The sequence below is a fragment of the Babylonia areolata genome, chromosome 22, assembly GCF_041734735.1.
Source record: "Babylonia areolata isolate BAREFJ2019XMU chromosome 22, ASM4173473v1, whole genome shotgun sequence".
Taxonomy (NCBI): Eukaryota; Metazoa; Mollusca; class Gastropoda; order Neogastropoda; family Buccinidae; genus Babylonia; species Babylonia areolata.
The window spans coordinates 13,480,057-13,502,005 of NC_134897.1; the positions used below are offsets into that span (position 1 = coordinate 13,480,057).

At 47.0% G+C, this 21,949-nt stretch overlaps 1 protein-coding gene across 8 annotated transcripts in view; it reads left to right on the top strand.

The window, feature by feature from the left end:
- LOC143296977 (limbic system-associated membrane protein-like) overlaps nucleotides 1–17,986 on the top strand; it is a 40,026-nt gene extending 22,040 nt beyond the window's left edge. For 4 of the 8 annotated variants that reach the window (XM_076609059.1, XM_076609061.1, XM_076609062.1 and 1 more), the window contains 8 exons: nucleotides 884–904; nucleotides 2,241–2,261; nucleotides 4,158–4,276; nucleotides 7,223–7,394; nucleotides 9,383–9,412; nucleotides 11,277–11,306; nucleotides 13,104–13,133; nucleotides 17,789–17,986. In XM_076609059.1, the coding sequence (XP_076465174.1) occupies nucleotides 884–904; nucleotides 2,241–2,261; nucleotides 4,158–4,276; nucleotides 7,223–7,394; nucleotides 9,383–9,412; nucleotides 11,277–11,306; nucleotides 13,104–13,133; nucleotides 17,789–17,832 (467 nt within the window). In that variant the 3' untranslated portion in view covers nucleotides 17,833–17,986. The remainder of the gene's footprint in view (nucleotides 1–883; nucleotides 905–2,240; nucleotides 2,262–4,157; nucleotides 4,277–7,222; nucleotides 7,395–9,382; nucleotides 9,413–11,276; nucleotides 11,307–13,103; nucleotides 13,134–17,788) is intronic. The other 4 variants (XM_076609063.1, XM_076609066.1, XM_076609064.1 and 1 more) reach the window with 4 other exon arrangements.
- The last annotated feature ends 3,963 nt before the right edge of the window (nucleotides 17,987–21,949 follow it).

Here is a 21,949-nt window from a genome sequence, read left to right on the forward strand (position 1 = left end):
TGACGAGTCATTTTACCCCTTAATGACTGATGTCTTGTGTGGTGACGAGTCATTTTACCCCTTAATTACTCTTGTCTTGTATGGTGACGAGTCATTTTACCCCTTAATGACTGATGTCTTGTGTGGTGACGAGTCGTTTACCACTTAATGACTCTTGTGTTGTGCGGTGATGAGTCATGTTACCCTTTTAATGACTGATGTATTGTGTGATGAAGAGTCATTTTGCCTCTGTAATGACTGTTGTGTGATGACGAGTCATTTTGCCCCTGTAATGACTGTTGTGTGATGACGAGTCATTTTGCCTCTTTAATGACTGTTGTGTGATGACGAGTCATTTTGCCTCTTTAATGACTGTTGTGTGATGACGAGTCATTTTGCCTCTTTAATGACTGTTGTGTGATGACGAGTCATTTTGCCCCTTTAATGACTGTAGCGTGGTGACGAGTCATTTTGCCTCTTCAATGACTGTTATGTGATGAGTCATTTTGCCTCTTTAATGACTGTTGTGTGATGACGAGTCATTTTGCCCCTTAATGACTGTTGTGTGGTGACGAGTCATTTTGCCTCTTTAATGACTGTTGTGTGGTGACGAGTCATTTTGCCTCTTTAATGACTGTTGCGTGATGACGAGTCATTTTGCCTCTTTAATGACTGTTGCGTGATGACGAGTCATTTTGCCCCTTTAATGACTGTAGCGTGGTGACGAGTCATTTTGCCTCTTTAATGACTGTTGTGTGATGACGAGTCATTTTGCCCTTTAATGGCTGTTGTGTGATGACGAGTCATTTTACTCCCTTGTGACCTGTCCGGTGTGGTGGTGATTCAGTTTTTCCTCTAATGACTGTTGTCTTGTCTTGCCTTTCTGTTTTTTTCCTTCGTGTAGGTCCGCCCGTACGAGATCCCGGTGAGTGGTGCTTCTAGTTTGCCTGTCTGTTGCTCTCTCTCTCTCTCTCTCTCTGTCTCTCTCTCTCTCTCTGTCTCTCTGTCTCTGTCTCTGTCTGTCTGTCTGTCTGTCTGTCTGTCTGTCTCTCTCTCTCTCTCTCTCTCTCTCTCTCTCTCTCTCTCTCTCTCTCTTTCCGGTATTGTTTTATTATTGGTGTATGTTGGTCCCTTCTGATAACTCCTTACACAGAAAACAGAATGGTAAAGACATACTACTACGTATGTTCTCCCACACTCCACGCGTGTTCGTTCTTCTGTTCCTTCAGTGTTCAGTTGTGCTTCTGACATACTTGTGATATGATTTTTTTTCATGAATGAATCAGAGTGGGAAGAAAAGCCAGGGGTGACAGAAGGAGGGTGGGTTTTTTTGCCAGGAGTGTGGAAGGGGCGTTGTCGTTTTGATGGTCCAAGTGAAAGCAGACGTGTCAAAAATAGCTGGGGGGAAGACAGATACCAATTTTCGTGCCTTTACCATTCTGCATTTTAGAAACGCTTGTGCGTTTATGGTCGTCGAAGTGATAGTAGTCTTAGTTGTTGCTGTTGATGATGATAAAGATGATGCTGTATACTGTACGATTGTTTGTGCTGGTCATCGTCGTCGTCGTCTCTCTCTCTCTGTCTCTCTGCCTCCCTCTCTGTCTCTCTGCCTCCCTCTCTCTCTCTGCCTCTCTCTCTCTCTGCCTCCCTCTCTCTCTGCCTCTCTCTCTCTCTCTGCCTCCCTCTCTTTCTGCCTCCCTCTCTTTCTCTGCCTCCCTCTCTTCCTCCCCCGCACCCCTCTCATCTCTCTCTCTCTCTCCTACTCTCTCTCTCTCCTACTCTCTTGTTTTTTTAATCTCTCTCCAAACATTGTTTGCAGTCTGTTCATATTACGTTTGTTTCTTCTGACCGTTATTTTTTGTTTCTTATTTGTTTGGGGATTGTTTTTTTCCTTAGGATGGGATCGGTTGACAGATGGGAGAGACCTTCGCGTCCAACTCCTCCTTTTTTTTCTTATTCTCTAATTCTCCTTCCTTCCAGTTGCTCATCTTTTATCCTTTTTATTTTGACCTACATTTCGTGTATCAAGTTATTGCCCTTTATTCATTTGTGTATTGTTTATTTATCAAAAATAATTACATGAAATATTTTTTTTCAATAGTTTAAATTAAAGAATAAATCCTTATTTTTTTATATTATGTAAATTTTTCTGTCTTTATTTGTCTTTTAAAATTTTAAAATCTTTCTGTCTCGTGTGGTGGCGATTCAGTTTTTCCTCTAATGACTGTTGTCTTGCCTTTCTGTTTTTTTCCTTCGTGTAGGTCCGCCCGTACGAGATCCCGGTGAGTGGTGCTTCTAGTTTGCCTGGCTGTTGCTCTCTCTCTCTCTCTCTCTGTCTCTCTGTCTCTCTCTCTCTCTCTGTCTCTCTGTCTCTCTCTCTCTCTCTCTTCTCTGTCTCTCTCTCTCTTTCCAGTATTGTTTTATTCTCGGTGTATGTTGGTCCCTTCTGATAACTCCTTACACAGAAAACAGAATGGTAAAGACATACTACTACGTATGTTCTCCCCTACTCCACGCGTGTTCGTTTTTCTGTTCCTTCAGAGTTCAATTATGCTTCTGACATACTTGTGATATGATTTTTTTTTTTCATGAATGAATCGGAATGAGAAGAAAAGCCAGGAGTGACAGAAGGAGGGTGGGGTTTTTGCCAGAGGTGTGGAAAGGGCGTTGTCGTTTTGATGGTCCAAGTGAAAGCAGACGTGTCAAAAATAGCTGGGGGGAAGAAAGATATTAATTTGTGTGCCTTTACCATTCTGCATTTTAGGAAAAGCTGGTGCGTTTATGGTCGTCGAAGTGATAGTAGCCTTAGTTGTTGCTGTTGATTATGATGATGATAAAGATGATGCTGTATACTGTACGATTGTTTGTGCTGGTTGTCGTCGTCGTCGTCTCTCTCTCTCTGTCTCTCTGCCTCCCTCTCTGTCTCTCTGCCTCCCTCTCTCTCTCTGCCTCCCTCTCTTTCTCTGCCTCCCTCTCTTCCTCCCCCGCACCCCTCTCATCTCTCTCTCTCTCTCCTACTCTCTCTCTCTCCTACTCTCTTGTTTTTTTAATCTCTCTCCAAACATTGTTTGCAGTCTGTTCATATTACGTTTGTTTCTTCTGACCGTTATTTTTTTTGTTTCTTATTTGTCTGTCGTTGGGGTTTTTTTCTTATGAGGATGGGATCGGTTGACAGATGGGAGAGACCTTCGCGTCCAACTCCTCCTTTTTTTTCTTATTCTCTAATTCTCCTTCCTTCCAGTTACTCATCTTTTATCCTTTTTATTTTGACCTACATTTCGTGTATCAAGTTATTGCCCTTTATTCATCTGTGTATTGTTTATTTATCAAAAATAATTACACGAAATCATTACCCCAATATTTTTTCAATAGTTTAAATTAAAGAATAGATCCTTATTTTCTTATATTATGTAAATTTATCTGTCATCATTTGTTTCTCGCTCTTTGTCTTTTATTTCTTGTATGAAATTGTCGGCCTTTATGTAAGTCTTTAGTATAAGTCCTCGCCCTTTGTTTCTTCCTTTGTTATTAGAGAAAGGTCCAGCTCCACCTCTCCACGCTCCATTTAAATGTGTTTCCTTGTATTGAAGTTATCCATTCAGCGTTAGATCGGAGGTAACGTGTGATGGGTGTTGTATTCATGAGGTTTGTGGCGCATGTCCGGTAGAGTAGTCTTGCTGTGGTTTTGAGTTGTCTGCATGTGAACTCACTGCATGCGTGGTGACATAGCCTGTATATCCACAAGAGTACCCCCACGGTGACGGGTTGTCTGTGTGTGTGCGTGCGTGCGTGCTGCGTGCGTGCGTGTGTACACGATTTATATACATACGCATGAATGTGCGTGGGCCTTAGAGCGTAGGTATGGGTATATGTATGCGTATGCGTACAGGAATCATAGTGCCCCCCGGTGAGCCGTTTTCAAGCTGTGTGTGTGTGTGCACGATCATATATATATATATATATATATATATATATATATATATATATATATATATATACTGGCGTAATGTGTGCGCGCGCGCCCTAGTGCATGAAAATTGTGTATTGTATATGTGTATATATATATATGCGTATACATACAGGCACTGTAGAACAACCCGCCCCACCCTACCTACCTCCGGTGACATGCGGTATGTGTGTGCACTATTATTAAATGCAGGCTGTGTGTGTGGTGACAGTGATCTCCATCAAGGGCAGGCGGTACGTGGACCTGGGCCAGGAGATCCACCTGGTGTGCAACGCCTCGGGGGGCCCCCGCCTGCCGGAGGACATCGACTGGTTCAAGGACGGCGTCAAGGTCTGTGGCCATCCTTCTTTACTGTCTGCACGCAGGCACGCACACCACACAGACACACACAGACACATAACTGTCAGTGTGAAGTCGTGGTCCTTACAATATATCTTGATATGTTTTTATGTGAGACATTCTTGATAATAGTGTTTCTTTCGTTAAGTATGAAAAACAAAGATTCTTTTTTTTTCAAAAATCGGCATGCATTATAACGGTTAAAAGACAAAAAAGATTGGAATGGGTTTATCATCATTGACATTAAAGGTAAGTGCTATTTCCTTTGAAGCGTAAACCATCATTACCTGGCTAAAATATTGAGGAAAACAAGGTTCAGGAATGTGCGGAATTACTGAACTGTTTAAGCCATGAGGAGTGGGCATTGTGACATGTCTCGATACATGGAATGTGTTACAATAAAAATAAAAGAAGAAGAAGATATAAAGAAAGAATTTAAAACAACGGGCGAGGCTTTGAACCGGGAAGTTAGTTGATCCATTTGGAAGCAGTCTCTCTACCAGTGTCTCAACCGCACCTGCGACCGCTTGCTTGAAAGTAGCGCGCGTAGATGTATGTGTGAAGAGAGAGGGAGGGAGAGGAGGGAGGGGGTTTAGACAGGCAGACAAACATACAAAACGAGAGAATGAGAAATACATAGACATATGAAACACTCGCAGAGAGAGAGAGAGAGAGAGGGGGGGGGAGGAGGTTTAAAGACAAAACTTCCACAAGTTTGAAAACAGAATGCAGACCAACGACTGACAGAGCTGTCAATGCTTTCCAATGGTATCGGTACCAAACTTCTGGAGGTATATACTGTTCGTTGCATATTATTCAAAAAGCGTCTCCGTGGAAGAAAATACCGCATGCGTTTTGCGTCCGTGCTGCAATCGCTGTCTTCCGGAATCATTTCCGTCATTATCTAGCCCCCCCCCCCTCCGACCCCCATTCTCACCCCCCACCCCCTCCCTTCTCTGTCTGAAGTTCTTCCGATTTCCTTTCAGCTCCCCCACATCAAAATGTCCTTGGTTATTGTGACGTGTAGCGTTCCCCTTATCTGCATACAGTACTGTGGGGACATGCTTCCGGTTTACCACAGCGGCCATCATCAGCAGTGGTGCTCTTCTGCAGGATGTGAGAGTTATCTTGCAGTGTGTTTGAGGGAGTGGTGGTTCTGGTGACCGCTGCAGTCCTGTCGAAACCCTCAGTTTCACGGTTTCCGTGCGGCGCCATTATGTGGCCGGTCTGTCCGCTTCCCCCCGTCCGTATGGGTCACCCTGCTTGAAAAAGTGTGTGTGTGTGTGTGTGTGTGTGACAGAGAGAGAGAGAGAGAGAGAGAGCGAGAGAGAGAGCGAGCGTGTGCCGTCAAGGAACTGTTTTCGCGCGCTTGCACTATGTATGTGCACACGTACAGTGTCCATCGGCATTAATGTGTGATTTGTGAGTCCCCCCTTGCAGCCATCCCCGTCCCGCTTGACGCGTTGAACTGCAGACTGTTGGTGGTTTCCATAATGGATGTATGGGTTTGGGTGATGGATATTCCCTTGTGCACGTGCACAGTGGATGTGCAGTCAGGGTTAATCTGATCTGCTCCCTTTCTTGGTTTCTGCACGCACTGGCCAATTTACATGCGTTGTTGCGCGCGCACATGCACACACACACACACACTGACCTATGCGCTGTAATCATATCTATTCCCAGATGATCATTTTTATCATCCGCCATCAGTCAATGTCGATGTGTCCATTTTGGCGTAAAAACTTGTGTTCGTGTGAAGTTATTTCCTATGACGTGTATGTGTGCGTGCGCAGGCGTTCTATGCGATTTGCGTAAAAGTGAAGTTGAAAAGTTGTGAGTAGTTGATATGTATGAAAACAGTTTGCCGCCTGGGGGCATGGGCATAGAATGGGACTCCACAGAATGAGTCAGCACTGCCTTGACGTGGCGTTCTAGATAAATGTTTGTTTTATTCTAATTTTTTTCAATCCGATTTTCCAGCGATACATGCATGAGCTGCCGAAGTGTTGCTGATTGAATTTCGGTGTGGAGCCCTGGAGCTTTAAGCTTTAGGAAGTCAGAATAACCAGTAGTTTCCCTTGGGGAACGTTTCTGTAGAGACTGCTATTGCAGCAATATTGTAAAGACTGTGCTGTTGGAGCACATTTTAGGTCGTTACGGGATGGGGAAAATAACACGATTTCCGCAATGTTTTGTTAAACTTTGAACGGTCGCAATTACCACTAATTTTGAATCTCTAGCATTTCAGTCATTTCTCCCTGTTACGCCGAGTTCAGTTTGTGTGTTGGCTTGTGTTTCGATCTACAACGTCCAAGTCCCCATTAAAAGCCACGATCTACAACGTCCAGGTCCCCATTAAAAGCCACGATCTACAACGTCCAGGTCCCCATTAAAAGCCACGATCTACAACGTCCAGGTCCCCATTAAAAGCCACGATCTACAACGTCCAGGTCCCCATTAAAAGCCACGATCTACAACGTCCAGGTCCCCATTAAAAGCCACGATCTACAACGTCCAGGTCCCCATTAAAAGCCACGATCTACAACGTCCAGGTCCCCATTAAAAGCCACAAAGTTCATCACCCCAGAGTCCCGCCCCCTTCCCTCATACGATTTAAGACACTTGAAAGGCAGACATACAGAGGTATGTGGACGGGGGGTAGTTTGTTATGTCATGCTGTGTTACAGGTCAGTATTGGTACAGAATAACGGAGTCGACGCAAGTACACACACACACACACACACACACACCACACACACACACACACACACACACACACACACACACACACACACACACACACACACACACACACACACACTCACTCACTCACACTCACTCACTCACTCACTCACTCACTCACTCTCTCATTCATTCATTCCCATCCTCCCAAAACAGCGACCCACAAAACGTAACCTGTTCCCCACTTGGTTGCAGATCAATTCCTTCAGATACCCGCGCGTGCTGATCGAAGAATACCAGTCGATCAGGGACCGAGCCTTCATCAGCGAGCTGATGATCGATCACGCCGAGGAGAGTGACGCCGGGGTGTACGTATGTCGGAGTTCCAAGAACGCCGTCGACAGCATGAAGATCACCGTTCTGAAAGGTACCGTCATCCATCACCCCATTCGTTCTTCAGGAACGTATCCATTTCACTGCTTTCTTAAAGGTACCGTCACTGCCCGTTTGTTGGTTAGGAATATATGACCCATTTCATCAGTTTCTTTAAGGTGCAGTCACTGTACGACTCATTTCATACGTTTCATAAAGGTACAGTCACTTTACCCGTCAACAGTCAGCCTGTTGGTCAGGAATAAACAACCCATTTCATAAGTTTCTCGAAGGTACCGTCACTGTACGACCCCTTTCATAAGTTTCTTTTAAAGGTACCGTCACTGTACGACCCATTGCGCAAGTTTCTTAAAGGTACCGTCACTGCACGACCCATTTCACAAGTTTCTCAAAGGTACCGTCACTGTACGACCCCTTTCATAAGTTTCTCAAAGGTACCGTCACTGTACGATCCATTTCATAAGTTTCTTAAAGGTACCGTCACTGTACGACCCATTGCGCAAGTTTCTTAAAGGTACCGTCACTGTACGACCCCTTTCATAAGTTTCTTTTAAAGGTACCGTCACTGTACGACCCATTGCGCAAGTTTCTTAAAGGTACCGTCACTGTACGACCCATTTCATAAGTTTCTTTTAAAGGTACCGTCACTGTACGACCCATTTCATGTTTCTTTTAAAGGTACCGTCACTGTACGACCCATTTCACAAGTTTCTTAAAGGTCCGTCACTGTACAGCCCATTTCAGAAGTTTCTTAAAGGTACCGTCACTGTATGACCCATTTCATAAGTTTCTTAAAGGTACCGTCACTGTACGACCAATTTCACAAGTTTCTTAAAGGTACCGTCACTGTACGATCCATTTCATAAGTTTCTTTTAAAGGTACCGTCACTGTACGACCCATTTCACAAGTTTCTTAAAGGTACCGTCACTGTACCACCCATTTCATAAGTTTCTTTTAAAGGTACCGTCACTGTACGACCCATTTCACAAGTTTCTCAAAGGTACCGTCACTGACAGCCCATTTCACAAGTTTCTTAAAGGTACTGCCAGTGGTAGCAGCCCATTCTGGTCGTCAGGAATGTATGATCCATTTCACCAATTTCGTTTTAGTTCGTCGTAATATATGAATGATCAGAAGGCTTCTTACGGTCACTGCGTGCATGTCAGCGATTATTAATTTTGGTTCGTGATGAATGTATGATAAATTAGAAGGGGAGACCCGTTTTCAATTGATGTCTTGATAGTTGGGTTCACAAAGTTGACGGGTGGTATTTATCGTTGTTATGTGGGTAGTTATGTTTTTAGTCTCTTGGATAGAATTCGGTTACGTTTTTACTTGATGGTTGGGTACGCAAAAGGTGACAGGTGGCAGTTTAACTTTCTGCTTGGATGAGAAAAAAGAACAAACTCTCGTTACAGGGTTTATCGACCCAGTCATGTTTACTGCCAAGTCTGACGAAAATGCTACGTTCAATATAATGGAATTGTTTAATGCAGTGCGAAAACCACAACCGACAGCCGATTACTTGCTGGGTTGTCTTACAGCAGACCTCTTTGTGAGTTGATGGGAGGGTGGGGGGGCGGGTGGTGTGCGGGGTTGCAGGTTGATAACGTTGACCGTGATTATTTCAGGGGGGTTTGCGGATAATTTATCTCTCCCACCCTCTTTCCCTTCTTTGACAATTTTGTATCTGTATCCATGTTGACCTGTAGTCAGAAGAAATCAGGCATGTTGACACACATACAAGCCAACAAAACATTTGGCGAGGAATCAATACACTGATTTTCATAATTGTTTTTGGCAGGAAATTCCGTTGATTTTTTTCTCTTCCGGGAGTGGTAGTGTTGCGATTTACTGGTTTGTTTGTTTGTTTACATGCTGAAGGGTGAGTTTGGTTGGTAGAGGGTTATTGGCGTTGTTTGTGCAATGTTTCTGTGGGGAATTTAGCGTGCATTATGGCATCTCTGATTTTTATTATATGTATAATAACGATGGTTGCCGTGTTTTTTTTTTCATTGCAGAAACGGAACCAACCGACACGACAAGAAGAGGTAAGCAGTGATTGTTTGGTGATTTGGAATGGAATTGCTTTTGTTTGTCCGTGTGCCATCGTTTTTTGTCTTGTTTGTGTCTGTCTCCCTCCCATCTCTTATTCCCTCCACCCCCAATCCCGTCCCCCCCCCCTCCCTCCCCAACCTGTCTTATTTTCCACATCCCCGTATTTTCCCTTCTTTTCCCTCCCTCCCTGTCTTATACCAACCCACACCCTTGGTTAATTTGGGATGGGTGTGTGTGTAGCATGGTAAGAGGTAAGGTGCAAGATTTGGGATGATGGAAGAGCCGTAGGGTTTGGGATGAAGGTAGAGCCGCTATAGGGGGAGTGTGGTGCTGTAGGGTTTGGGATGGGGAGAGGGTTTGGGATGGAGAGAGACGCTATAGGGGGAGTGGGGTGCTGTAGGGTTTGGGATGGGGAGAGGGTTTGGGATGGAGAGAGACGCTATAGGGGGAGTGGGGTGCTGTAGGGTTTGGGATGGGGAGAGGGTTTGGGATGGGGAGAGACGCTATAGGGGGAGTGGGGTGCTGTAGGGTTTGGGATGGGGAGAGGGTTTGGGATGTGGGAGAGACGCTATAGGGGGAGTGGGGTGCTGTAGGGTTTGGGATGGGGAGAGGGTTTGGGATGTGGAGAGACGCTATAGGGGGAGTGGGGTGCTGTAGGGCTTGGGATGGGGGAGAGACGCTATAGGGGGAGTGGGGTGCTGTAGGGTTTGGGATGGGGAGAGAGACTCTTTTGGGGGAGTGTGGTGCTGTAGGGTTTGGGATGGGGAGAGACGCTATAGGGGGAGTGTGGTGCTTAAAGGTACCGTCACTGTACGACCCATTTCACAAGTTTCTCAAAGGTACCGTCACTGTACGACCCATTTCACAAGTTTCTCAAAGGTACCGTCACTGACAGCCCATTCTGGTCGTCAGGAATGTATGATCCATTTCACCAATTTCGTTTTAGTTCGTCGTAATATATGAATGATCAGAAGGCCTCTTACGGTCACTGCGTGCATGTCAGCGATTATTAATTTTGGTTCATGATGAATGTATGATAAATTAGAAGAGGAGACCCGTTTTCAATTGATGTCTTGATAGTTGGGTTCACAAAGTTGACGGGTCGTATTTATCGTTGTTATGTGGGTAGTTATGTTTTTAGTCTCTTGGATAGAATTCGGTTACGTTTTTACTTGATGGTTGGGTACGCAAAAGGTGACAGGTGGCAGTTTAACTTTCTGCTTGGATGAGAAAAAAGAACAAACTCTCGAAACAGGGTTTATCGACCCAATCATGTTTACTGCCAAGTCTGACGAAAATGCTACGTTCAATATAATGGAATTGTTTAATGCAGTGCGAAAACCACAACCGACAGCCGATTACTTGCTGGGATGTCTTACAGCAGACCTCTTTGTGAGTTGATGGGAGGGTGGGGGGGCGGGTGGTGTGCGGGGTTGCAGGTTGATAACGTTGACCGTGATTATTTCAGGGGGGTTTGCGGATAATTTATCTCTCCCACCCTCTTTCCCTTCTTTGACAATTTTGTATCTGTATCCATGTTGACCTGTAGTCAGAAGAAATCGGGCATGTTGACACACATACAAGCCAACAAAACATTTGGCGAGGAATCAATACACTGATTTTCATAATTGTTTTTGGCAGGAAATTCCGTTGATTTTTTTCTCTTCCGGGAGTGGTAGTGTTGCGATTTACTGGTTGGTTTGTTTGTTTACATGCTGAAGGGTGAGTTTGGTTGGTAGAGGGTTATTGGCGTTGTTTGTGCAATGTTTCTGTGGGGAATTTAGCGTGCATTATGGCATCTCTGATTTTTATTATATGTATAATAACGATGGTTGCCGTGTTTTTTTTTCATTGCAGAAACGAAACCAACCGACACGACAAGAAGAGGTAAACAGTGATTGTTTGGTGATTTGGAATGAAATTGCTTTTGTTTGTCCGTGTGCCATCGTTTTTTGTCTTGTTTGTGTCTATCTCCCTCCCATCTCTTATTCCCTCCACCCCCAATCCCGTCCCCCCCTCCCTCCCCAACCTGTCTTATTTTCCACATCCCCGTATTTTCCCTTCTTTTCCCTCCCTCCCTGTCTTATACCAACCCACACCCTTGGTTAATTTGGGATGGGTGTGTGTGTAGCATGGTAAGAGGTAAGGTGCAAGATTTGGGATGATGGAAGAGCCGTAGGGTTTGGGATGAAGGTAGAGCCGCTATAGGGGGAGTGTGGTGCTGTAGGGTTTGGGATGGGGAGAGGGTTTGGGATGGAGAGAGACGCTATAGGGGGAGTGGGGTGCTGTAGGGTTTGGGATGGGGAGAGGGTTTGGGATGGAGAGAGACGCTATAGGGGGAGTGGGGTGCTGTAGGGTTTGGGATGGGGAGAGGGTTTGGGATGGGGAGAGACGCTATAGGGGGAGTGGGGTGCTGTAGGGTTTGGGATGGGGAGAGGGTTTGGGATGTGGGAGAGACGCTATAGGGGGAGTGGGGTGCTGTAGGGTTAGGGATGGGGAGAGACGCTATAGGGGGAGTGGGGTGCTGTAGGGTTTGGGATGGGGAGAGAGACTCTTTTGGGGGAGTGTGGTGCTGTAGGGTTTGGGATGGGGAGAGACGCTATAGGGGGAGTGTGGTGCTTAAAGGTACCGTCACTGTACCACCCATTTCACAAGTTTCTTTAAAGGTACCGTCACTGTACGACCCATTTCACAAGTTTCTCAAAGGTACCGTCACTGACAGCCCATTCTGGTCGTCAGGAATGTATGATCCATTTCACCAATTTCGTTTTAGTTCGTCGTAATATATGAGTGATCAGAAGGCCTCTTAAGGTCACTGTGTGCATGTCAGCGATTATTAATTTTGGTTCATGATGAATGTATGATAAATTAGAAGGGGAGACCCGTTTTCAATTGATGTCTTGATAGTTGGGTTCACAAAGTTGACGGGTGGTATTTATCGTTGTTATGTGGGTAGTTATGTTTTTAGTCTCTTGGATAGAATTCGGTTACGTTTTTACTTGATGGTTGGGTACGCAAAAGGTGACAGGTGGCAGTTTAACTTTCTGCTTGGATGAGAAAAAAGAACAAACTCTCGTTACAGGGTTTATCGACCCAATCTTGTTTGCTGCAAAGCATGACGAAAATGCTACGTTCAATATAATGGAATTTTTAATATAGCGCGAAAACCACAACCGACAGCCAATTACTTGCTGGGTTGTCTTACAGCAGACCTCTTTGTGAGTTGATGGGAGGGTGGGGGGGCGGGTGGGGGGCGGGGTTGCAGGTTGATAAAGTTGACCGTGATTATTTCAGGGGGGTTTGCGGATGATTTATCTCTCCCACCCTCTTTCCCTTCTTTGATAATTTTGTATCTGTATCCATGTTGTCCTGTAGTCAGAAGAAATCGGGCATGTTGACACACATACAAGCCAACAAAACATTTGGCGAGGAATCAATACACTGATTTTCATAATTGTTTTTGGCAGGAAATTCCGTTGATTTTTTTCTCTTCCGGGAGTGGTAGTGTTGCGATTTACTGGTTTGTTTGTTTGTTTACATGCTGAAGGGTGAGTTTGGTTGGTAGAGGGTTATTGGCGTTGTTTGTGCAATGTTTCTGTGGGGAATTTAGCGTGCATTATGGCATCTCTGATTTTTATTATATGTATAATAACGATGGTTGCCGTGTTTTTTTTTTCATTGCAGAAACGAAACCAACCGACCCGACAAGAACAGGTAAACAGTGATTGTTTGGTGATTTGGAATGAAATTGCTTTTGTTTGTCCGTGTGCCATCGTTTTTTGTCTTGTTTGTGTCTGTCTCCCTCCCATCTCTTATTCCCTCCACCCCCAATCCCGTCCCCCCCCCCTCCCCAACCTGTCTTATTTTCCACATCCCCGTATTTTCCCTTCTTTTCCCTCCTCCCTCCCTTCCCACCCTGTCTTATACCAACCCACACCCTTGGTTAATTTGGGATGGGTGTGTGTGTAGCATGGTAAGAGGTAAGGTGCAAGATTTGGGATGATGGAAGAGCCGTAGGGTTTGGGATGGGGGAGAGACGCTGTAGGGGGAGTGTGGTGCTGTAGGGTTTGGGATGGAGAGAGGTAGGGTTTGGGATGGAGAGAGGTAGGGTTTGGGATGGGGGAGAGACGCTATAGGGGGAGTGGGGTGCTGTAGGGTTTGGGATGGAGAGAGGGTTTGGGATGGGGGAGAGACGCTATAGGGGGAGTGGGGTGCTGTAGGGTTTGGGATGGGGAGAGGGTTTGGGATGTGGGAGAGACGCTATAGGGGGAGTGGGGTGCTGTAGGGTTGTGGATGGGGGAGAATAGAATAGAATAGAATAGGGGGAGTGTGGTGCTGTAGGGTTTGGGATGGGGGAGAGACGCTATAGGGGGAGTGGGGTGCTGTAGGGTTTGGGATGGGGGAGAGACGCTATAGGGGGCGTGTGGTGCTGTAGGGTTTGGGATGGGGGAGAGACGCTATAGGGGGAGTGGGGTGCTGTAGGGTTTGGGATGGGGAGAGGGTTTGGGATGGGGGAGAGGGTTTGGGATGGGGGAGAGACGCTGTAGGGGGAGTGTGGTGCTGTAGGGTTTGGGATGGGGAGAGGGTTTGGGATGGGGGAGAGACGCTGTAGGGGGAGTGTGGTGCTGTAGGGTTTGGGATGTGGGAGAGACGCTATAGGGAGAGTGTGGTGCTGTAGGGTTTGGGATGGGGGAGAGACGCTATAGGGAGAGTGTGGTGCTGTAGGGTTTGGGATGTGGGAGAGACGCTATAGGGGGAGTGGGGTGCTGTAGGGTTGTGGATGGGGGAGAATAGAATAGAATAGAATAGGGGGAGTGTGGTGCTGTAGGGTTTGGGATGGGGGAGAGACGCTATAGGGGGAGTGTGGTGCTGTAGGGTTTTGGATGGGGGAGAGACGCTATAGGGGGAGTGTGGTGCTGTAGGGTTTGGGATGGGGGAGAGACGCTATAGGGGGAGTGGGGTGCTGTAGGGTTTGGGATGGGGGAGAGACGCTATAGGGGGCGTGTGGTGCTGTAGGGTTTGGGATGGGGGAGAGACGCTATAGGGGGAGTGGGGTGCTGTAGGGTTTGGGATGGGGAGAGGGTTTGGGATGGGGGAGAGGGTTTGGGATGGGGGAGAGACGCTGTAGGGGGAGTGGGGTGGTGTAGGGTTTGGGATGGGGAGAGGGTTTGGGATGGGGGAGAGACGCTGTAGGGGGAGTGTGGTGCTGTAGGGTTTGGGATGGGGGAGAGACGCTATAGGGGGAGTGGGGCGCTGTAGGGTTTGGGATGGGGGAGAGACGCTATAGGGAGAGTGTGGTGCTGTAGGGTTTGGGATGGGGGAGAGACGCTATAGGGGGAGTGGGGTAGTGTAGGGTTTGGGATGGGGGAGAGACGCTATAGGGGGAGTGGGGTGCTGTAGGGTTTGGGATGGGGGAGAGACGCTATAGGGGGAGTGGGGTGCTGTAGGGTTTGGGATGGGGAGAGGGTTTGGGATGGAGGAGAGGGTGCCGCAGGTTTTTGGATGGAGAGGATTCATTATAGCTTCGTCTTCCCGTGCCGTGTTTACTCCACTGTTGTTCCTTTAATGGACGTGCATGCTGTATTCACTGGTGAGAGTTTGTGGACGATGTATGTGGGTTTGCAGGAATTCTCTGTCTGAGGGAGAGAACTTCTTAGTTTGCGTGGTATCTCCAATGTTTCCCCAGGGAACAATTTTGGATGTAGGCATTATTAATAATGTTCAGTTCCCCCATGGCAAGTGACCCAGAGACACTAATCATACTTTAGTGGTGGTGTTTTCAATCATTGTCGGGGGAAAAGTCAGAATCCGATGACTTCCCAAAGCTGCCCGTGAAGGTGAAGTATAAAGAATAGGAAGAAAACAAGACAGCAAAATATGTTGTGAAAAGAAAACTGAAAGCAATGCTTCGTATATAATTTATCTTTTGCATCTTGTGCTTAGGAATTAGAAAAGGATACAAGGGGAAAGTCTGCATAGCATGAATGCTCAGCTGAGCCGAACATTGTCAGGCAAATAAGCACTGACCCAGGATGAGAGAGAGTGTGTTCGAAAGTATTCATGTTCTTTTGTGTGTGTGTTGTTTCACGGGAGACGCATAGAGCACACTATACGATAGACGTAAAAGAGTAGGGGTTGAACAAGGGTGAGATTAAGGATTATTTTCGTCATTCAGAGCAACACAAGTTTATTTCATTTTTATTTCATCAAGACGGTGAGGTTTCGGGGGGGTGGGGGGATATAGGGGATACTAGATGGGTTTGGGAAGTAGAGAGGGGAATAGTGAGGTTCACTTGAGGATAAGATTCTCCCTCAGACCTCCCTATTCTCCCCTCTCGCCCACCCCCAAGGTCACCCCCCTCCCCCTCACTATCCTCCCCTCTACACCCCCTCCCCCTCACTATCCTCCCCTCTACACCCCCTCCCCTTCACTATCCTCCCCTCTACACCCCCTCCCCCTCACTATCCTCCCCTCTACACCCCCCTCCCCACTACACCACCCTCCCCAACCTCACTATCCTCCCCTCTACACCCTCCCTCCCCCTCACTATCCTCCCCTCTACACCCCCTCCCCCTCACTATCCTCCGCTCTACACCCCCTCCCCCTCACTATCCTCCCCTCTACACCCCCTCCCCCTCACTATCCTCCCCTCTACACCCCCCTCCCCCTCACTATCCTCCCCTCTACACTACCCTCCCCAACCTCACTATCCTCCCCTCTACCCCCCCCCCCCGCCCCCCAAACTTCACTATCCTCCCCTCTACACCCCCCTCCACAACCTCACTATCCTCCCCTCTACACCCACCCTCACTATCCTCCCCTCTACACCCCTCCCCTTCACTATCCTCCCCTCTACACCCCTCCCCTTCACTATCCTCCCCTCTACACCCCCCTCACTATCCTCCCCTCTACACCCCCCTCCAAGCCACACTATCCTCCCCTCTACACCCCTCCCCCGCCCCACACTCCACCTCAATATCCTACTCTGCTCCCCCTTTCCAACTGCATATTACACTTTTCTCCCTTTCAATTCTTCCCAGTGATCCACAAATTGCAATCGGAAGTCTTCTCCTTCCATGACCCACACCCTCCCCAACCTCACCTCAGTTTGCTTTCGGCGCATAGAGAGAGAGAGAGAGAGAGAGAGTGTGTGTGTGTGTGTGTGTGTGTGTGTGTGTGTGTGTGTGTGTGTGTGTGTGAGTGAGTGAGTGAGAGTGAGCTCCGCCTTTGGCAGACTCAACAACAGGCTGTGGAACAACAAAGGCATCAGGCTCAGCACCAAAATGAAAACCTACAGAGCTGTTGGGCTGACCACCTTGTTGTACTGCTGTGAAACATGGGTGACTTATCGCCGTCACATCCAACAACTTGAGCAGTTTCACCAGAGATGCCTACGAAAGATCCTCGGCATAAAGTGGCAAGACAGGGTCTCCAACCTCCAGGTCCTAGAGAGGAGCAGCCTGCCGAGCATCGAAAGCCTGATAATCCAGTGCCAGCTACGCTGGACAAGACACGTTGTCCGCATGACAGACAGCAGGATCCCGAAGATGCTACTGTATGGCCAGCTGAAGGAAGGCCACCGCGAACTTGGAAGACCCTGCAAGCGCTTCAAGGACACCTTGAAGACAAACTTCAAAGCCTGTGACATAGACACCGCTTCCTGGGAAACTGATGCCCTTGACCGCTCTCGCTGGAGGACGCTGTGCTCTAGTGGCATAAAGACGTTTGAAAACAAGAGAACGCTGGCCATTAAGGAGAAGCGTGAGCGAAGAAGCAGGGGTCAACTTCTGGAGACGGTTTCCCTTGCAACACCTGTGGGAAGTGCTGCGCATCCAGAATCAGCCTCTTCTCCCACATGAGGACACACACCGACAGATAAGCCTGCCTGCCTACACATCCGTCGGACCGACGGGAGACTCCATCATCATCATCATTGTTGTCTTATTTATTTTTTTATTTTTTTTTTTTATTTTATTTTTTTTTTGTACGCTTATAGTTGACTTCATGAAGTTTTTGCGCCTTATACATATTATTAGTAGCAGTAGTAGTAGGCCTGACTAAGCGCGTTGGGTTACGCTGCTGGTCAGGCATCTGCTTGGCAGATGTGGTGTAGCGTATATGGATTTGTCCGAACGCAGTGACGCCTCCTTGAGTTACTGAAACTGAAACAGAAACTGTTCAGCTGACTAATTTTGTACTGTAACATTATGACAGGAAATGAACATCCATTGCATGTTTTCAATTAAAACAACAACAACAAAAAGTCATCAGTGTGATTCACCTTTCATCAGCATGCTGGCCATTGAACATACACGTGGTCATTCGCGCAGTGTCAGAGGAAATGACCCCTTTTTTGTTGTTGTTTCAGGACATACATCCATCGACATTTTCAGGGTCACTCAAAGCTGCTGAAAATAATCCGGATGGAAACGTGCAACAGAACCGACCGTTTTGAAATACGGATTTCGTTTTCGTTTCCTTCTAGAATTATATTCAACTGATTCCAAGTACAAGTGTATCTCTGCCTGCAATCCATTTTCCTTTACACAATAATAAAGCATTTCTTTTAAAATCCAGACTTTTGGTCAGCGTTGTGACATAGCAAGGGTGAGGAACAGCACCGTTTTGGTTATTATTATTATTATTATTATTATTATTATTATTATTTTGTTATCATTTAAAAAAAATTTTTTTACCCTAAGTCTCCAGCTGTTCTTTCCAATTTCTACCACACTGTTCTCCCAAATCATACCATCTTCCAGTCCCCCTATCTCCCACATCACTGTCACCCCTTTACACTCCCCGAGTGCACTGCTGTCCCCTTAACCCAACCCCCACCATACTATTGCCTCATCTTACCCTGTTCGGATGGGGGCATAAAGGGAAACATTGTTCACTTTCAAAGGGGGGGTACTGGGGAAATAGGTTTTGGAATTAGAATAATGAGATGAGGGAGGGGGATGAAAGGGAGAATTGTGAGGTTTCGGAGTTTAGGAGAATTGCGAGGTTGGCGAAAGGGTGGAAGAGGAGGGGCCGGGTGGGGTGGGGTGGGGGGGGGGGGAGTTAGGTGAGGGCGGGAGAATAGTGATGAAGGGTAGAGATGAGAATAATTAGTTTGGGGCGGGAGCGATGGGAGACAAGTGAGGTTTGTGTGTGTGTGTGGGGGGGGGGGGGGCCTGGGGGGGTTAGAGGGGAGAATAGTGAGGTTGGGGGGTGGGGTGGGAGGTAGAGGGTAGAATATTGTTTGGTTAGTAAAGGGGAGAATAGTGAGGTTGGGGGAGGTTAGGGGGGGGGGGGGGAGGGGGGGAGAGTAGTGACCTTTTGGATGGAGGTGGGAGGGGGGGGTAGAGGGGTGAGGTTAGGGGTGGGGGTAGAGGGGAGAATAGTGAGGTTAGGGGTGGGGGGTAGAGGGGAGAATGGTGAGGTTAGGGGTGGGGGTAGAGGGGAGAATGGTGAGGTTAGGGGTGGGGTGGGGGGGTAGACGGGAAAATAGGATTTGGGGTGGGGGATAGAGGGGAGAATAGTGAGGTTTGGGGGTACAAGGGCAGTATTCTACCATCTAACCCCCCACCTCCCCCGAAACCTCACTAGTCTCCCCTCTGCGCCCCTGCACCCCCCCCCCCACCACTAACCTCACTATTCTCCCCTCTACCCCCCCCCTCCCCCAACCTCACTATCCTCCCCTCTACCCCCTACCCAAATCTATTCTCCCCTCTATTCACCCAAACCTCACTTTTCTCCCCTCTGCAGACATAATCTGTAAACCATCTCTGTCCCACAAAGATGACGATTCTCCACGCTTATCATCCATAAACCTCTATATATTCCCCCTTCCTTCCCTCATCTGCCCCTGTCTTCACTGTCCTTTCAGAAAGGAGACTGGTGAAATCTGGCAATAGATGAGAGAATAGTGAGGTTTGGGGGGTGATAGAGAGAGAAGTTTTGGCGATAGATTGAAGAACAGTGAGGTTGGGGGAGGAGGGGGTAGAGAACAATGAGGTTGTGGGAGGGGACAGGGCAGAGGGGGATTGGGTGGTGCAGAAGAGTATCAGTATCAGTAGCTCAAGGAGGCGTCACTGCTTTCGGACAAATCCATATACGCTACACCACATCTGCCAAGCAGATGCCTGACCAGCAGCGTAACCCAAAGCGCTTAGTCAGGCCTTGAGAAGAAGGAATGGTAATGTTTGGGGGGAGGGGTTACAAAAAAAGGAGAACAGCGGATTGTGGAGGGGGGGGGGGTGGAGGAGAGAAGGGTTGCAGGGTGTAGTCGGGAGTGTAATGAGGTTAGGGAAGGGAAGAGGGGGGTGGGGGGGGGGGCAAAGGGGAGAGAACATTGAGTCAGCGGTGCCAGGGGGTGATAATAATGATGCTCTCTCATGCTGTTAACCCCAGACTTCATTATTCTTCCCTGCTGCCTACATCCCCAACCCGAACCTTACAGTTCCTTTTTTATGTCCCATCAAAACCACTTGAGGTCTGTTCTCCCTACACCGCACTCTTCTCCCTTCTTAACCCCACCCCACTATTACTCCCTCTAACCGCCAACCCCACCCCCCCCCCCCACACACACACACACACAACCTCCTCCTCCTCCTCCTCACCTGCACATGAGCATTCTCCCCTCCAACCCTTCCCCCACCTTCCAACCGTGTCAACGTCCTAACAGCGTCCACCCCAACCGACTTCCCAAAGTTTTTGTACCAGGTCTTCCCCTCGCTCCCACCGAACTAGCCGACCCCCCATACCCCCCAAAAAGGAGAGGGGGGGGGGGACCCTCACCTCACAATTCTCCCATCTAACCCCCCCCCCCCCACCTCACTGTACACCCCTCCCGCCACAACGACCAGTCTATTTCATTATTGTCTCCTCCCGTTCCTGACATCAACCTAAACATCTCCCCCCCCCCCCCCCCATCTTTCCTGCGCCCTGCCCTTGTCTTAACTTCTGTTTTAAAGCATGTATGTATTCAGCTATCATTGCGTGATATAATGAATGAAGAGCACAAGATGAACATACATTTCTTGTTTTGATGGGGAAAAAATCCATTGCTTGTCGATTAAAAAAGAAAAAAAAACCAAATCCATTACGTTCCAAAGGAAAAACAAAAGACTATCGCCAGCGTTGTGCACCATTCACTGACCTGCTTGACAATCTTCTTCAAATGGTTCTTTCTACAGGGGATGAGCTATGAGACATACCTGTGAATAAGACATAATACGGTCATCGGCAAACCCACACACAGCTATCAAAGGTCAACGACAAACCCACACACAGCTATCAAAGGTCAACGACAAACCCACACACAGCTATCAAAGGTCATCGACAAACCCACACACAGCTATCAAAGTAGACATAAACATCAATACAAATACAAGCAACAGCAGCAGAAGGCATGCTGGTTAACGGTGCAGATGTACCTTACAAGTACAAGTCTTTGTTGGTTTTGTTGTTGTTGTTGTTGTTTGTTGTTGTTGTTGTTTTTTTCACTCACAAAACTTTTCTATTCTAAACGTGAATTTCGGGTGGGTTTTTTTTTTTATTTTTTTTGTTTTTTTTTAAACTGTTGTCTTTTGCTTATTGTTGCTTATAGTCTACCCGACTGCAAAGAACCATATTAGGACAGTCAAACCATACACATGCTCAACCGGGTCAACACAAAACTGACACATCTGATCACCCAAAATTTAAATTAAAAAAAAGAAAAGAGAGAGAGACAAACCAAGAAGTGTAAGACATTCTAACCATTTAGCTCTTTGAGTGCAAATAAGACTAGATCGTACTGAAGTCATAACACTTCTGCTTAATTTATCCCCAGTTTCAGTTTCAGTAGCTCAAGGAGGCGTCACTGCGTTCGGACAAATCCATATACGCTACACCACATCTGCCAAGCAGATGCCTGACCAGCAGCGAAACCCAACGCGCTTAGTCAGGCCTTGAGGAAAAATCCCCAGACAACAACAACAACAACAAAACGTAAAAAAAGGAAAAATTACAATACTTCAAAGTCAAACTAAAAATACATAAGAAGGCCATATAGGCAAACAACACTGCAGAATGACCAGCTGGCGCCCATCCCAATACCCCCCAAACTAAAGTAATATTTATCATTGTTGCTTATTACTCAGCCGATCACTCAGAGCCGTATCAGAGATGAAAACACCACCAATACTGACCCAGTAAGAACACGAAAAAAAAAAAGAAAAAAAAAAGAAGAAAAAAAAACATAAACACTACTGTCTGGAAAAGAAAATGAGGCCAAAGCGGATTGATAACCATGCACATATGACGTTGACAATTCCGTCAATTTTTCAGCAGAGATCACAGAAATTTACCTGAACCCGGGTATCTGGTAAAAACATAGCACTCCCAGACCCCAGCCCCTTATCACTCATGAGACATTTCGTGATGGTCTATCATTCACATCCCTCACAGTAAAGGGGCCTACTGATAAACAGCTATGGTGGATGTGCAAAAAATCGTGAATGTCACCAACACAGTTAAACAGTGTCTTCTGTAAACGAACATT